Raw genomic sequence first — 17,639 nt, 5'->3', positions numbered from 1 at the left:
AACAAGAATCGGTGTCACCCTAAAGCAAAAGTCTCTTGCGGGAGCAAAATTTGGCTTTACGCATGCATCGTGGCAGCTCACCTCTGCTCACAACGAAGGGTCCCTCAGTGCTTGTTGTGGGTCTCATCACCCGGGATGTTGAGGTATATCTCGAAGCTCACCTAAATCGAGCCGAATGGACTACGGTCCATCTAAAGGTCGCCTGCGTTTTGCTTCAAGAGGCACAAAACGCTTTTCTGTCTGAGTCGCACGATCATTTACCGTGCACGAAGCACGCGCATTCCTCCGCTCCAGGAGCTTGGAGCTCCTCTATCCGGAGGCATGGCTACTCCCGCCAAGAGCTAACCGACGAGCAGAACCGAAGGAACGAGTCAGCTCTGATTGCTTAGGGCCGAGTCCCTCGCCCTTCCTTGGGTTCGGATTCGGTTCCAGAGCGTGGCTCACTGCAGCCGAACCCTGCTGAACTTTGGAGAAATGTAGCACGAATTCTCCGTTTCTCAATGCCTGTTTGTTTGTCTATCTGACTTCATGTTTGTTGTTGTTGTTGTATTCGTTGTCGAGTCCGGCGTCGAGCTCCTCCGCTCCGGAAGCTAACTGAATGAAACAAGAAATGTTTGTATGTAATGTAAGGAGTAAGTCTCGTGAAGTCGTGTGATCCGTACGGATGCTATTATCTCGTATGTACACAAAATGTTTGGCTGTCTGCACCCGTAGAAAGCCTAGAATCAGTTCCTTTCGATATCACAAAGTGGGCCAGTGGAGCTTGACCCGCTGAATTCAAGCTCTACGTGACGGGGAATGTAGCCCGGATTTTTCGTGCTGCAGGCGCTGTCATCTTCGTAGGAAATCAACCACCCAACGGGATACTCAGTCTGAATGCTAAATAGTTGGAGTCGCAAGGACACGAGCCCGCTAGAGCCTCTCGATTGAACAATTAATTCTCTCCTTTTCAATTGTTCGTTCCTCCCGGGGGAAAGAATTATAAGAGGATCGGGAAGGATTCAAGCGATGCTAGGTATGTCCGTAAGTCGCGTCTATGCTCACAACCGCGATCTTCAAGGTCCCTTCAGGGCCTCCCACGGATGAGACTCATAGAAATACATTGCCCTTAGTCTGGGTCTCAACTCCGCCCAGGAGTCGCGACATCGCCAAGACGTCGCTCTCGACCCTCCTGTTTCGGCGTCGGTAAGCTGGTTCTCGAATCACCCTTTTCCTTGACTGGGAGACTTCGCCTATGTGGTACAAGAGATACGCGACGCTAACCAATGCGGCTGTTTCCGGTTACGCGGGATCATGAACCGCCCTCTTCTTACGCAGTCGGTCAGCGGCTGCTCGTTGGATGACGCAAACCAATTTGTGAGAAGTTCATCGTCCACGAACGTTCCTCGAGGAAATTCGTTTGAGACTCGACCTATTCGCAGCGACGCGTCACGATTTCACTCGATCTCTTATCGGAGCATCCGAAGTCGAATGTGGCACTCTCATCGACTTCAGTTCCGACTTGAGTAGAGAACAGAGTCCGGTACAACGGCCAATCGCAGACAGGTATCCATCCTGCCGCTAAGCGAATCGTCTGAGAATCCCTCCAAAATTTTAGATAGGCTCGCTCCAGAAACTTCCTTCTCTTGTCAGTCTCGTCATTCCAATCGGTAGATCCCTTTTCGGCGGTGAGAACTTGGTGAAATTCCCTTTGAGTTATCCCAAAAGTTGTGAAGTCTCCACCTGATTCTCCTAACCCCGAGATCCTCCGGGCTAGGAGTCATTCGATGAGGTCCGAACGCTCACATGATACTGTGAGCCCTAGATCCACGTGTTCGTCAACCTGAGCGCTTCTTTACTCTCGTCCCCTGCCAGTTTTTTGTCGGAACGACATGAATGGATGCCCTCACATCCTCCATCCGGGGTGAGTTTTTGTACAAGTTTGCTGTTCATGTATGCCATCGCCGCGTTCGTCAAGCGCTTGAGACGTGATCCCGTGTCTCGCTTCCTCGTCTACGAGTACACCGGTGTTACTGTCTATGTAATCTTCACCCCCTTCCGTTTGGCGACTGGTCATCCCGAACCCGCCTATTTCATTTTGCTTTCCCCTCGTTGGCGTTGTGGGTTGACCAAGACACATCTACATAATCAGTGTAAAACGCTGTAGCGCTGGAGTCATTCGATAACCCTCATAAGGCCGCAGCGTTTCTGCACCTTTTTTGGGCGAATAGTGACCCGAGAGGACCATCCTTAAGTTCCTCTCGACTGCAATAGAGAATGGAGAGAAAATAAAAACACTCGGAGCTGCCTCCACGGGGTTCAGCGGCTCTCAGCTCTAGACCTGTGTAATTCTCGCAAAGGAGTAGGAACTATCGTGCTTTTGAATTTCGAGCTTGATCTCGACTAAATCCTACTTCGAAGTCTTCCCGGGTGGGATCAACATTGGTTTGTATGCACTGCATTCCTGCCGTCCACTCAAATTGTTCGTTCCTTTTCAGATATCATCTGTCGACGCATTCGCAAATGTAGTACAGAAATTCGCGTCATATTCATTGGTTCTCCTGATCGAGACAGTGAGTATATGAACAGTAGCTATCGGGAGTTTCTTCCCGGCTTCCTAACAGTGGGAGCATTCGTTTGTGTGAACTTCGTCTCTGGTTCGCCATCTACGCGGAGTTTGTTCTACACTACACCTGCACCCAAGCGGCGTGTTCGACGGGGGGAGTTTCCTGGAATGTTCTTACACCTTCCCTTCAACTCCGATCTCCTATCTCTGAACTAGCAGCTCTCAGCTGATAGGGGGCTAAGCATCGCTTTCAGGCTCCTCTTAACTTCCTGAGAGGCCATACGGCTGGTTGAGGTTAATTCAATTTTCGAAATTCGGATATGTTCGAATCATCCCAGGGATTCCGCAAGGTATTCGGATTCTTCGCTAATCGATGGAGCGTCTGGCATATTCCTCGGTAATTAGTTCCGATCTAAAGTAGGTCACCGGGTATATGGATTCGGCAAGTCTGTCATCAATAAGTCTATACCGTTCGACCGTTTTTGAGACTTATCAGTGAGAGATGTGAGACAAGTGTTCGGTGTAAATACGCGTGGTGTATTTTCTGAATATATTTGTTCCAGACAAACCGTCCTCGACTGAAGTCGTTCGGACGGTACACTAACCTTTTTCCTAAGGCTTCGTTTCCCGGAATGTTTCGTGGGAGACCAAATCGTGAGCAGCAGGTGTGGAGGTTCAAGTGGAGATAGAGGATTACGGGTCAGGTCAGACAGTCCCCGACCCTCAGAGCAGGGCAGCTCGTGTCGAGCCCGCTAAATTCATTGAGGTTCTCCGCAAGGATGGCCTCTTTCTCTGCTCGGGAATTTCTTTAGCTTTCTATTCTAAGAAAATTTCCGGACCATCATTCCGATTCTCTCTGAATAGAGCCCGATATATTCGCAATTTCCGCCTCTTGGCATCGAACTCGGCGATTTCCTCGAAATTGAATGATCGTCGTGTTTTACAGACACTCATCATTCCCATTCGAATCTGTCTCTAGCATTCATCCCAGAATTGTCCTCACTGATTGCCTTTGTTCCGGCTTGTGAATCGGCTCGGTTTCCACTCGCTCTCAGGATTTTCCTGAGATCAAGCTCAATTTGTCTCCAATCCTATTCTCGCATCAACTACCCTTGCTTCCGCGCTCCCTCGCACGGTCTTGCTCGCATTCTCTCTCTTTTTGAGACCTCTTCGTATATCTGTAAAGATCAACTCTTATTCTTCGGACCTCCTCCGAACTTTCTCCCTCTCTCTCACATTCCACGCCTGCTGATCCCATTCTCTCTGTTCTACTCATCGCTAGTCTCTTCTACGATTTGTATGAATATTTTTCTCCGATCAATGAATCATAGAAAATCTCTTCCCATGGCCTCCTCCACTCCTGACTCGCTCACTGTCCGCTCGAGCGACAATCTCCGATTTAAGTACTGACTGAATGTATGTGCTGCGGATCTGGCTATTGGGTAACTGTCCGTGGTTGAGTTCGCTGTGCATGGCTTCCGACTTTTTTCCCCTAGCTTATTTCCATTACTTCGTAATTCAATACGATCATCTCATCAAATAGAAGCTTCAAGCTTATTTCTCTGAATATTCTCCCACAAATGTCAAACTTATTTCATTTCGTTTCGGCGTAACACTGTTCTTTTCCTTTTCTGAGAAGTCGACTCCCTTGCTTGTATAGTAGTCGTTTAATCTGGTGTCCATCCTCCCGTTGTCAGTTGGGATAATCCCCTTCTCTCCTAGTCAATATCTCGTTTGGTTTGATTCGATGAGTGTAGGCATTGTCAATCGAGGTCGTTTCCAGAACGAATCAGGTCTTCAATTGATCGCAGAAGATTTTGTCTTCCGAGCACCCGTGTGGGTCTCCGAGGACGGGGCCTAAGTGAAGCCAGCCCGACGAGAATTAAGACTCTGAACCGAATTTCCCCCGTTAATCAACGCTTAAACAGGGATTCAGCCACCCAACTCGCTTGCCTTCGACGATGTTCCGGAACTCACTCATTCATCAGAGAGACTGATCGTTTTTTTTTTGCAAATTCAGGCTCCAATTTCAGCTAGAACATCTCGGGCAAATGGTTCCCCCCAGCGTGTCTTGTCGCCAGATGTAGATTCGCGCATCCTCCCGTTGCCGTCCGAGTTTCACAACGAATTCTCAAAATATAGGGTATTTCTGTTCTTGTTCATCTCAGCTCGCGCTTATCCGCTCGTCCAGAACAATGTCAACATTCTTCGCGGAGCCCAGTGCATGAGGCCGTCCGAAGGACTACCTCTTGCTGGATAAGCTCTCCTCCTGCTAAGCGCTCCGACAGACGCTCTCGACTGCATAAACTGCGAAAATACAAGACGTCATGACAATTCATGACCGTCAGTGATCAGACGTCCGCGACCGGAACTCCCCGAATTCCTCATTACGCTGCTTCGTCTTCATATTGGTTGATGTCTTCGTGGCAAACTTCCATGTAGTTGGGGTCTCGAAGAACTCCTTTGATCATGTCCTTTAGCATATTGTACCTGAAATTCAATTCAAGGTCAGACTATACTCCGCAGAGTTGTATACATAGATAATTCGAAGCACCCATACAACGATGAACTTCGATGACATTCCACCATCAGGCATTCCGGAACATCGGATCATGGAAGCGAGGAAGCTCAGCACGGCACTCGGGTCGCCCATACCTTGGGATGAAAGGGTACACCTTGGAGTCCTGGTACGATAGCCGTAGCTGATGTACGACTGCCTTCAAGGCAGAATATCGTTTGAGCAGACGGTATAGATCGTTGATCGTCTGCGTGTTTTCATCCTCGATCTCTTTGACAGTGATGGCTGTAACGGTCGGTAAACCCAGTCAGTCAGGGAGCTGTTTGTTGTGTCGTGTCATTAATCGCCGCATTCTTATCTCTGTAATATGGCCGTCAAGACTGTTTCTGACACGGGAAGCCGAGCTGAACAAAATCACACACAAAGCACAGGCTCGCTTATTTGTGATTCTCGATCGACTTCCTGCCGAGTATGTTTCCTGTACGACGTCTACCGCAGCCCGGTCGCTCAGGATATCGGATTTGGGAACAAAAACCTCGTAGAGTACGCAGTGCTCGGAAGCCGCAATCATCCGATCGACTGTAATGAGGCTATTCGAGACCCCGACCCAGGGGTAAATGGAAGAACATCAGGATGTCCGACTGGATAACTAACCAGCGACTTACCATCGAGTCTTTGCTTCCGCTCTTTGGCGAGGCTTTCTTCTTCCTGTGTGTTTCTCGGAGGTTGTCCGTCGACCGTTCTCGATTCACCCGCTTTTTCGAGACAAGTGCATGTCCTCAAAACGTAATTGGTGACCTGTTCCTGTTTGTCTTGCTTCGGAACGTCGAGCAGTAACCAGTACTGCGTGTCCAGGTTGATCACGTCTTTCACCATTGTTTTGAACATGCCGTATCTGGAATGATGGATTGTCAATTCGCAATGTGCTCTCCCCTCGCAAGCACGACCGATCGCGCGACTCGCGCTCATCGAAATCCCCATTCAACTGACGGATTATGTCACGGTGCTCTACCGGATTACTCTTCCGAGTTCCAACACTTCGATTATCGAGAGCCAGCTGAATGATCGCTTCCTACGGCCAGGGGCCTGCTCAGGCGAGAGCCCTCTCGCGCGTAGAATTACGACACCCGCTCTACCCTCGACTTGAGGGGGAAGGGAGTTCCTCCCCCATTGTACGGGTCGATAATTCTTGAGGAATGCCCCCCTGACCCTTCGTCTCGGCTCCGAGAGCTACGGAGGAACGAAGCGGGCACGAAAAAAATCGGCTACGTACCTTCTGACGACATTTTTTTCCGCTTTGGACATCTCATACTTCTCGTGTAACGTCGTAAGCGCGTTGCGAACTGTGTAGTACGACTTCGTTATACGAGTGTTCATATAGAACAGTCTCTGGGAGAGTTGGGTGGCGCTCTCGCGGGTGTGGTCTGCGGAAGGAAATAACGTTACCGGTGCGAGCGGCGAACGAGCAAACAGAAATTCATCTAGATCGAGACCGGATATCTTGGCTATCGTGGAAGAGATGCCCGCCATGTCTCTTCATCTTGAGTGATTCTCCCGGACGCCATCCGGATGGTCCTCCACGAACTCGCAAGACGCCGATAGCGCGCGAATCTCTAGATCGGGAGCCCTCAGGATACCCGTTCCCAGAATCGAGATGAATGGCCATTCATGTACTCACCAAACTCGACCTCCGAAACGAATTTTTTGACACTTGTGGTGAACTTGCCGACTAGATTAGACCCTGCAAGTGAAGAAAGGAAAACGATTAGATTTTGGAATTGAGAAGAACATCGATTGCTGACCTGTTTCGAGGGTCACGCGTCACGCTGATCTCCGACCTAACACTACACCGATTCCATCCTCCCTAGGTGAGTATCATTTCATTTTATCGCGATGGAGTCCCCATCGAGGAGTCGACCGGCACCAACATTTGCGAAAGAGACCATTATAGTTCCCTTCTGATTCTTCCGGATAGAGCTTGTGAGTGAGGCTCGATGTCCTTGAAGACGTATGAAGGAGGAGGGGAAACGAGAAAGAAAAAACGAGAAGAACAAGGGATTGAGAGCAAAGGCTGATTCGTCCTTGGCTGTTTTAGAGATTCTCCCACGGTGTGCGGAACGACATGACTCTGAAGGAGGGAATCTCTGGTAATTCGGACCAGGGATGAACTTGTCTGATGATTCGAAGCGGAGGAAAGCCGAACGACTTCGACGACCGAATGTCATTACCCAGATCAAAGCTGATCGCTTCAGCTCATACGCTGAGGAGAACCCGAAAGCCCCTTTGCTCGCGAGTTCTGCGTCGATCCCGTCTCGATTCACTTTCGAAAAAAATAAGATCGGGATAGACTCCACGAATGTATCACAGTCGAGCTGAATTATTGTGGGAAACGACGGGATGATAGAGCGCATTCCTTCGGAGAATCGAGTTCCTGATCGTATCGCGTTGTCAGTCTACAAACAGAAATGCTGCTCTTGGTCTCTCTGGGTGCTCCGCCACCTTGCAGGATACAGGATACCCGGTGTCTCCTACGCCCCCCAATCCTCTCGTGGAGGGCGGCATCATTCAACTAATACGCATCATGTCCGTGCGGGACTCGACGCCGCCGGTAATTTGACGGGTTCGATGATGAGATCGACTGTAGCCTTCGCTGCGTTCGGAGGAATCAATAATCTATGCAGCCCAAGATTTCGGCGACAAGACAAGATACCTGACGAAGGTTTCCTGATCTCATTATGCGTCTTCCGAGAGAGAGGGAAGGCTCGAACTCAAAATATTTGGGGCCGAGGACCGAGTGAGAGAGACCCTCGGATCTTGTTTCATCAGCGAGTAGATTCGACTACACCGGGTAGCTTACATCTCATTGTGAGAGCCCATCTAATAATCATAACGTCTAATTTTCGCATACCATTTCATCAACCAATCCATCGGAGAAGCGAACGCATCGTTTGCTCCATCAATCTAAGCGAACGTATCGTTTGCTCCATCAATCCCAGCGCCGCAATCTCCTTCGACGAATCTGGAGCCCAGATCATTTGCCCCCTCAGAATCAAGTCCCTCGTCGGGCGACATTTTCCAGGTGGTGCGGAGTCTTTGAGTCGGTAGGCTGCGTCAGTCGACTTCCAGCCAAAGACTTTCACGAGCTCAAGTTCCGTCGGCGATAGCCCGCGGCATACTTTGCGAGACGGAAAAATAAGATAGGGAGTCTTGCAATGAAGAAGAGGTGGAGTATCGAGGACAGGATTCGGAATCCGAGCACTCGACAGCGGGGAAATAATACGCTGCGCTGCAAAATACGAAACGAATGTCGAGATCGGGGAACGTGTGTTTTAGGAGCATGTGAGAAAGCATGCAAGGCGCAGAACAACACGTGCCCAACAATTTGGAACTTCTCGTGGCGTCCCTGACGCTGGTCTCGCTTTTTCCGAGCGGCAACCCCTGGGAGTTTCGAGAATGTTGGGCTGGGGAAGCGGTTTCGGGGTTCTGAGACTTCTCGGGGTGTCGACTTTTATGTGCGCGTCGTCGTTCCGCGTCTGGGTAGTCAGACGGTGATCCTTTCTCAGTCAAAGCGCACAATTTCGCTTCCCATGAGAGAAGGTTCTGAGGGAAAAAGAACGGCTCGAGGCCTTTCTTTCTTCCGCACGCCACGACCGTCAACGCCGCGTTTGCGTTCCGCAAGCTCTGTAAGGGAGCACGATTCAGTCATAAATGCTGCGCCATATCCCGGGAACAAGTCTCCCTCTTCAGAAAACTCCAACAAACAGACCCTCCCTCCCCTTCGGGCCTGATGTTCTCGTCATCACGATTGTCTCCTTGGCGAAGAGCTGGAACCATGCTTTTGCATGGCTGCAAATCAGGGTCACGGAGCGCGGCTGGCGGCTCGCTCCGTGCCCTCTCGACGGAGGCCACCGCTCGCAAGAGGAACCACCTGAATGTTCCTGTCGGGAGCTTCTTCCCACCTAGGCATCGTTCGCTGCGACCGATCGGACCAGCTTGTCCGAGAATGAGGCCGGCCGTTCGATCGTCAAGGCTGATTCGGTGACCGCAATTCCGTTGGGACAGACTGAGCGGCGCGGCGCATGCAGGTGTAGAGATCTTGTGGGACGTGCGCGTGCATCGACTGTCTCGCAGGTCTAGGCTCATTCCAGGGATGCTCCTTCCCTCAAGAAAGAGAGACGAGTCCGTTTGATTCTGCTCACGCTCTCTCGGAGATCATTCTTGCCCTGATGCTCACCAGAATGCCAGACGGAATGTACCAAAAACAAGCCATACGACCGATTTCCTCAGAAAACGGGAGTCGAGAGTTGGCTGTCGGAAGGTCCAAATTGAGCGCCGAAGTCCTCCCAGGCAGCGACGCTCGTATCTTTGTAGGCATGCCTAAGAGCCGCCAGAGGTTCACGAGCAGTAAGCATCAAATGTCGATTCCTTCGGAGCTTCCGCGAGGGTTCATAATCGATGGCGTACGTGAAGTCATTGGAAACGATCCCTGTGCCGGATTCACTCTTGGTACTGGGGTCCATTGTTTTTGCAAAGGTTTCATGCTTCAAGACCCGAGGTGATCATCGGCTCCAGGAGTCGGGTCGCAGCGAAGAGAAAAACTCGGAGAAGTCGACAAGACTCGCTTTCGAGCGGAATATATGAGAACACGATGTCTTTGTCGAGATGTCGCACTGGTTGTAAGTCTGCTCGCTCGTACGCTCGCTGCTTGTTTTCCAAAGCTCCAGAAGCTTTCAAAGAGAGGCAACGTACACTGTGTAGGGGATTCAAGCTCTTCACTCGAGCGTGGAATGTTTGCCACTCATGCGCTCGACTTATACGGCCACCGACTCACATATTCGTCCTGTTCTACGATCAAGCTGATTTGGTGAATTTCTCCCTTGGCTCATATGCGGCAAGAAAGGAAAAGGGAGTGTTCCTCTCATGACACGTTCAGCGTGCCGTCGAATTCGCTTTCACGAGATGGAGGAAGGCGGCCCCGATCGTCTACCGCATTATGGGGATGATGGACTACTAGAGCAGTTCCAGGATGTCATGATCCTTTCGATTGATCGGAGTCTGGATTCGTCGTGGTTCGGCAAGCGATTCAGCAATCGCTCGATGGCTCACCTCGATTCACCGTTTTTGTGATCATATCTCCTGTCGAGCGCTGTTCGTTCTCCATAAGGGCCTTCTCTCATCAATCCTCAGGAATAGCTGATGAGCTATTCGATTATCTCATTGAGTAGTCTTCGCACAAACAGGACACCAGAACAGGTCACGAGTCCAGGACCGGGGCTTCAGAGCTACATGGGGAAACCTCTCCTCTTCGCCCCCCCCCCCAGAGCTCTTCGTTCGCTTCAAGTTTCCGGGGTCTGATTCGAGGAATCGTTTCCTGCCCTGAGTGTCTCTGGCCAGGGTGTCATCAGGGCTCGGTCAGCGAAGCTTTGTGGGCCACGGCCTGAGAATATTCCGCATTCGCCCTGCGGGTGTGAGGAAAGACCAATGGCTTTTCGCAGAATACGGACTACCCTCGCGCTCACTTCCCGTAAGAAGGAGCCGGCTGCCGAGTTTTGACCTGCGACACCCCGCCCGGGACTACGTCGATGGAAGTTTGCATGGGATGTGTAGACCACAAAGACCGCTCGGCTACCCTCGGGTCGATGTCGCTGCTATTGTTACCACATGCTCAAGCGAGAGAAACTTCACTCGTGAATTCCGGATCGTCTCCGCTATGAGTGGTGTTGAAACAAGGGGTAAATGAGCTCCCCAGTTACCTTAGTCAGTGGAGTCGATCTTCGCCTCGACTCCCGAATCCTCTTTCACCCCTCATATTGGACATATATGCGATTATAGCATCGAGTCATCGAAGGACTCCGTTGAAGATAGATCGACCGCTGTCGACCGGACGGCGATGATATAAGGTCAAACACGGCGGCAAGCATACCCCCATGAATCCGAACAGAGGAGCGTCTCCTCGTCGTGCAGGGTCTCTTCGCTGCACTTCGTTCGAGTGCTGAGGCATTGCTCTTCAAATGGTGCACTGACGTCGTTACGAGTCTCGCTTGGGTTTGCTTCCTCCGCACTGAGGAATCCATAGAATGAGCTCCGTGTACATTGTAGCTGACCCCATTCCTCGCACTTGCGCCTTTTGTCCCCGGTGCGGCGCGGTCCGCAGTCTCCGACCTTTCTGGCCGTCGGGTGATGTTCTATTTCTCGTCGAGCGCCTCTGTTTCTCAGATTCCCGCTCGAGACTTCACTAATTTCTACCCGAGAATAATCGAAATACATCGTGCATTGATATGCGGAACTCTGCAATCTCTACTTTCGAATGCAAAATATACAGATCGCACGATTCGGTGAGACCGACTCTCTAATGTGCCGGTGCGTCATTCACGCGGCTGGATATATTAAGTATTTAGATACCCGTGAATTAGTTAGGGGCCCTAGATACTGTGTGTGTCGATTACGGTGGCCTTGGCGACAATGCGAGGCAATTCTACAAAGTGCCACAGCCGTTGAGCCGTCGAGTCGGTCTATCTGTAGGAGGGTTCGTGTTCAGGAATGGAAGCACGAAGAGGAGAGCGCGGAAATAATTGTAGCCGAAGGAATACGTTTCGCGATGCTTGCGTCCTCCCTCCCCCTGTGACAAGTCACAAGGTTCTTCGTGTTGTTGCGGAGGGGAATCTCTATTTCTCGAGTCCTAGCCTTGTTTATTGCAATCGGGAATTATGCTTGGTGCTTGGGGGTAGCTCTCACAATTAGTTCACATGTCACTGGTAAGATGCATAGGGTAATTCAGCTCCAGTCCCCATTGAGGGAAGCAGAGACAGTGGATGGGTCAGATGAATGCTCAGAAAGGCGACACATAACGTCAGGGTCGCACACGATCGTTGTCACCACACGTGGAAGTTTTTATAAGGGTAGTTCCTAAGATTTCTTTCCGTCGGAGCTATCCCGAGCGTCTCCAGGCCCTCGAGTGATCCGGAACTGTGTGTGATACAGATTGGTATTGAAGAGTATACATTCTTGCGATATATTCTCGGCATGAGATTATATCCGGATTCTGCTTGTCGTGCTGCTAGTGACATTGGAATCCTCGAGCTCAGCGGCAGTTTAGGACTGCCCGATGTGCAAGAATTGAACAAGCAGGACGGGGAGATGAGGTTCGCGGAAAGGCAGGATTCCGAGCTGCTCGTACAACCCTGCTGTCGATGATCTATGTACCTAATGCCCTATCGATGATGCGTGGAGAACAGTTTTGGATTGTCTCCTTTAATGTAGTTGTATTTCGGCCGGCAGATCCATTAGCTAGGATGCCACAGTGCAGGTGTGATTTGGAGAGAGCGTTATGAACACGGATTGCACCACTCTCAGTGGCTACCCTGCTCAGTTTAGACATATTGAATCGAAAATCATATGGGTACATTTTTTGCATTGTGGAGCACTCCTTTCGCGTTTGACCATCTGTGCGCTTCAGTGTGGAGTCCCTGAATAGTGTCCCTATCAGCTTGAAATCGACAGGAACGACGTATTATCAGAGCGGATCCTCAAATCCGGAATCTTGTACAGGGCACCGATCGATCGAATTCGGAGCGGCAGCGGACAATCGGGCGCTGGGTCACACGCTCCACTCGGACGACTCCTGAGGCGGGCTTGGGGAGAAAATTATGAACTTCTGGTACGCACCAGAGACAGTGCTCTCGAATTTGAATAGCCAAGTCTCCGGGATTATTCAGTGAGTCACTAATCGTGCTTCGATCTAATGAGAGACCGCACAGGATCGGTCGCCGCTCGCGGCTATCGAGGTCGTGTACCGAACGGAAAATCATTCAGGCGATAAATAAGAGAGCGACCGAGCTCGCCTTTTTACGGACCTGGTGCAAGCTTTGACGCAGCCGTATATTCAGGCGTCACTCCTGAGACCGAATCCCGAGATGCAGGGAGCTCAAGTGCGAAAATCACTCATTAGGATAGGAGCGGAAGCTCCACCGAGAAGTTGGGCCGAATAAACTTCGTCCAGAAATCCGACCTAGCCGGGAGCCCGCGATTACGGCGTTCGTGCAACACGTTATTCGCCGACGTGACTGTATCCCGTGAACGATTCCGGTCCTCCATGACCGGCTGCTCGGCGTCGCTTTCCCTAGTTTCAGTAATTTCAGCATCCGTCCTCGTCGCTAGGTCATCACCACCGCCAACGATCCAACATTTGAACGGAGACCGAGCGATCTCCATCATGCAACAAACGAGCAGTAGGTACCCACGAGAGTTCGAATTAGATATTGATGTCAACATCAACAGCCGAACGGCTCGAGTCAAGGACGATCTGCGCTCAAGGACGTCCCGAAAAGACAAACTTTTGCTTGCTCTCCCTCGAGTCTAACTCTCGAACGCTTATCCGAACGCTTACACTCAGCTTCCTCCGCCGCCGCGACCTTTCCGGAGAGAACTCACTCATTTGCTCTCGGGTCACTCCACCAGAAGACTTCAGTCTCTTCCCCAATGGTGTTCCTCGCCTTGTTCTTTTGCCTTGGTTGCTCCATTGCCAATTTTAGTGAGCCATAGGAAACGAGGAATTGATGAGCGTGATGAGCCTCCCTTGACGCGCCGTATTCCTCCTATTTTCTGCTCCGCACCTTCCCGACACTGTGAGAGCAGAGGAGACAACACCATTGACGTTTCCAATCTCGCGGGATTCCCTCACTCGAACCAAGCGTTTGATCCAGACCCCGGCAGCACTCGACGATGTCGGGTCGCCAGGAGGCTCGCTGATCGAATACCGACGCCGCAGGTCCGGGGATATTTCGTGCGCCCCTGCGGGATGAGGCGAGAAGTCGAAACAGTCTTTGCATTACAGATGCTCGCGCATTTCAGCGTCACTTATGCGTACTGCGTGGAAGCAACATTGTCGAGGGACCATAACAGAACATCTGCCGATGACATCACTGCAAATGCGTGAAGACTCATTCTGTATGTCTGAGAACCAGCGGGAGATCTGGAGGTCGCGCCGATCAGGTCTAGATGTTGCGTAAGAGGCTCATGGTGTGAATCCCATGGGTCCTACCCCGGTTACCCGCTCATCCTTCCGCCGGAAATCGATGCGCCGATTATAGTAGTCGTCTCCCCGAATATCCGCCCGCCGACGGCAGTTGCGCAGCATTTCCGCGGCGTGTCTCTGATGCCGTTCGAGCTGTTCTAGCGAAATATCTCCCGTGCTATCCGTACTGAGGATCCGGATCGGTGGAGCTCCAGAATTCAATGCGTCATCTGTGACTCCGAAATTGTACGAAGGCACTGATTCTCGATTCACGAACGGGATCGAGAGAGGGGAAAACGACAGCTTGTGCCCTCGTCCGTCGCGACGATTCCACGACTATTTTTTCACGACGACGCAATGCCAATGAGGCCGCTGAGGTTGGCCTTCCCATTGCGGAATACGAGTGGGCATCGAGAGAGTGTTATGCTATCGCGATAGACTCATTCGAGTACTTTGACTAGACGGATCATTCCACCACGAACTCGGCAGCCTCTAGCAGATGCCGCCATACCAGCGGGCGCATATCAGGGAACACGATGATCAGGGAGTCAAGGGATCACTATCGCAAGCATCTGAGTCTGTGCTTGGGAACGTATCGTGTTGCGCCCCAGAGGCGAGAGCTCGGTTTCCCATGAAGGTCGGCCGAGATATATCCAGCGAAGATGGAACAGCGTTCTGACCGATTATCTATAACTTTGTATCCACTGGTCGTCGCCTTAGTTCTCATGCCACGTTCCTGCCATCGAACGGCGCAGCTTTCATCATCATCGGCTTACGTTTGCAAGAAGAAGACAAAGCACGCTTCCGATATCAGCCTCGGCCAGCAAGGAAAAGATGTGGAAGCGTTGCTGGGAAAACAGCCGGAGAGAACGAGAGCGGTCATCAAATATTTATCTGAGACGCGAGGCATGATCCGTATCAGAGATCCACCCGAAAAAGAGATGGCTGTCTTTCCGTGCATGGTTACCGATCGGTCGTCTCATAGTCCCTTCCTTCGGTGTTGATCTGCTGATTACCGAGTCCCTGGAGCTTGAAGTTGTGATGATGTCATGTCAGTAGGCCCCTCCGCCGGTCGGTTCGTCCGACGGACAACGAAACAGTGAATCAGTCAGTCGGTCCTGGGAAAGCTTTCCGATATTCCGACCGTGACTCCGGTGGCGGACGTCCAGGCCGACCCGCGAGGAACGCTAGTCGCCCACGGCAGGATGATGGGGACGGAACCGACGACGACCGAGATGATGTTTGTCCCAGGAAATGTCTTACTTCCTTCCGAATGCATCGTGCTGCTCCGAGCACGGACCCGCCGACTAACGCGTGTTCGCACATACGATAGCGGTTCAGCTGGAGGTAACGCGAGGAACTCTGAGTCGACCGACGGCTCGCAGGTGGGACTAAATTGCATGAAGGATATGGTGCGAGGAGTTCGGAGAATTTTTCACCTTCTAGAAGATTTCAGTAAAGTGGAGTCTTGAACTTTACTCATAGAGATATCCTCCGGATACCAAGACTCTCGCCAGCCGTGTAGAAAATTGACGACAGCATATACATATGGCCGGTCTTGACCTGTTTCGGTTCGCTCACTAGCTCGGGCCTGTTCAGTCTTGACAGCAAAAGCAGAACAGTCGGTGGCAACAACATCAACGGTGGCCCATTCGAGGTCACATACAGAGAAGGGGGTCCTCAGCGGTGCCGGGTTCATGCAGCCAGAAGGAAAAAAAAAGCGGGAAAAAGAACCCCTGAGATTCGGATAGCGTGGCGCAGACACTCGGCGCCGACTAGTAGGAATGCACTGAGGCCACGCGCCGAGAGAGCGCGGAAGGGAAAAAACATTGAGACAAAAAAACCGAGCCTTCACGTTCAGGCAGCGGGCATTTTTACAGCTGGAAAGTTCTCCCCGAGTCCTCGGCTAACCCTTCGGGAACAGAGCTTTCCACTGTCGTTGATAGCACAGCCGAGGCGCGATCAATTCTAATTCGCCAGATCTGCAGGCATCCACGTATTTCAAGTCGTGATGGAGCTCCGCAGGGAGGCCACCAGATTAAGTGCGTGTGATACGGTTTGTCTCGTCGCTTCCCAAACCTCCGAAGATGCGTTACGAGCAGACCCCCGCTCCCCATCCTTCTGAGTCCCGGAATGTGCGATGTGAGTCTGGAATTTCCTTTCCCTCGGACCTCGGTCCCACCGCGTGTCTCGTTCAAAACATTCTGTAGACTTTGCAAGCCCGATAGATTGGAGCCCGATAGATTCAGGCCGTGGCATGTGATTATTCGGTCGGCGACCGAGAGTCCCAACGCCGAATCGCTCGAGGGTTCCTCATCTCCCTGTCCCCAGCACAGTTTGTAGCGAAACCCGGACATTATCCAAGAGCTCCTCACGATACCCGCGGAGGCTGTTCTCCCTTGTCCAGCAATGAAAAGAAAATTGCGGAGACTCGCGTCGGGAAATAGGAACGGGGCTCCAGAACAAAGGCGCTATACGGCCTTGGACGAAGCCGCAGCGGCGATGAGGACCCTCGGCGCAATGATTCTGCAGTCTTGGTCACGGGGAGACAGGATGGCCCAGCACCAGGTATGGGCGTTTCCTCAAAAGGGAGGGGGATGAGCTCCTCCAGAGCTTCCCTCGGAATTTCTATCGATAGACCGGAATTCCCAGGTTTTGAAATAGTCCCACTCGAAGCTATCGGGGAAATCTTGCTCCGACTCGGAGTTGGATCGGATCTGGAGTTGAAAGGTCGTAATCAACACATACGAGCGCAGTAATCTGTTTTTGCGTAGTCGAAAGCTAGGAGAGGTGAGTCAACGTCACGGTGAAGCCACCCGCCGGACCTTCGAATGAGCGAGACGGAATTCGGTCTCGAGTCCTGCGGAAGACAGTGGATTCAGTATATTCCACAAATAGAAGGAGGAACCGTTGTCGGTCGTGCAGTATCAACATTGCGTTTGACGTGGGCCGCCTATTGTTGGGAACTACTTGACCGAATGAAGCAATCCACAACCCGGCTGTCCAGAACAAGCAACTTTTCGAGCCTGGCGAACGTCAAGTAATCTCGACAGGAACAACTTTCGGAGCCAGCGCTTGTTGTGGAACAAACATTTCTCAGAAGCAGGGCTCCATATCACAACACATCTTGCAGCATCGTATCAGGACGCCGTTCGATGGATGTTGGGATTCGTATGAGGGGAATTTGGAGACCAAATGTATTTCTATCAGAACAAGGGGCTTTCGATCGCCGATTCTCTCTGATCGGAACAAATTCGCCAGTCCAGCGCGGACATCGATTCCGATGCCGAGTTCGAGTTCCATAAAAAATGTGTTTCCGTCCTACATGCATTCGAGATATGCATCGTAACGGGTCCGTTCAGGATTTTCGATCGGAACCGCGCATCATTCCGTGCCAAAGAGGAATAGGGGATGACTCCAAGTCGGGAGTAGCTCAACAGTTCCCTGTTTCTCTGTGGTCTGATTCTTCTCCTGGCACTAGACTCGCTGCGTCGATTGTCGGCTTCTATCTGCGAGCGAAAATGAGCGATTAATTCATGTGTGCTCGTTCTGCACGAGAGACA

The 17,639-nt window shown here is 51.4% G+C and overlaps 1 protein-coding gene across 1 annotated transcript in view; it reads right to left on the bottom strand.

The window, feature by feature from the left end:
- Positions 1-4,932: 4,932 nt before the first annotated feature.
- Positions 4,933-17,639, bottom strand: part of LOC100898552 (uncharacterized) — a 72,822-nt gene continuing 60,115 nt past the window's right edge. Inside the window, exons 2-6 of the mRNA XM_003743021.1 lie at positions 6,742-6,804; positions 6,337-6,487; positions 5,729-5,958; positions 5,201-5,348; positions 4,933-5,035 (exon numbers count right to left, since the gene is read on the bottom strand). Coding sequence (XP_003743069.1) covers positions 4,933-5,035; positions 5,201-5,348; positions 5,729-5,958; positions 6,337-6,487; positions 6,742-6,804 — 695 coding nt within the window. The remainder of the gene's footprint in view (positions 5,036-5,200; positions 5,349-5,728; positions 5,959-6,336; positions 6,488-6,741; positions 6,805-17,639) is intronic.

Source organism: Galendromus occidentalis, unplaced genomic scaffold (assembly GCF_000255335.2).
Source record: "Galendromus occidentalis unplaced genomic scaffold, Mocc_1.1 scf7180000077437, whole genome shotgun sequence".
Lineage (NCBI taxonomy): Eukaryota > Metazoa > Arthropoda > Arachnida > Mesostigmata > Phytoseiidae > Galendromus > Galendromus occidentalis.
Note: the sequence above shows the minus strand (reverse complement) of the source record. Positions and strands in the feature narration are given on the sequence as shown.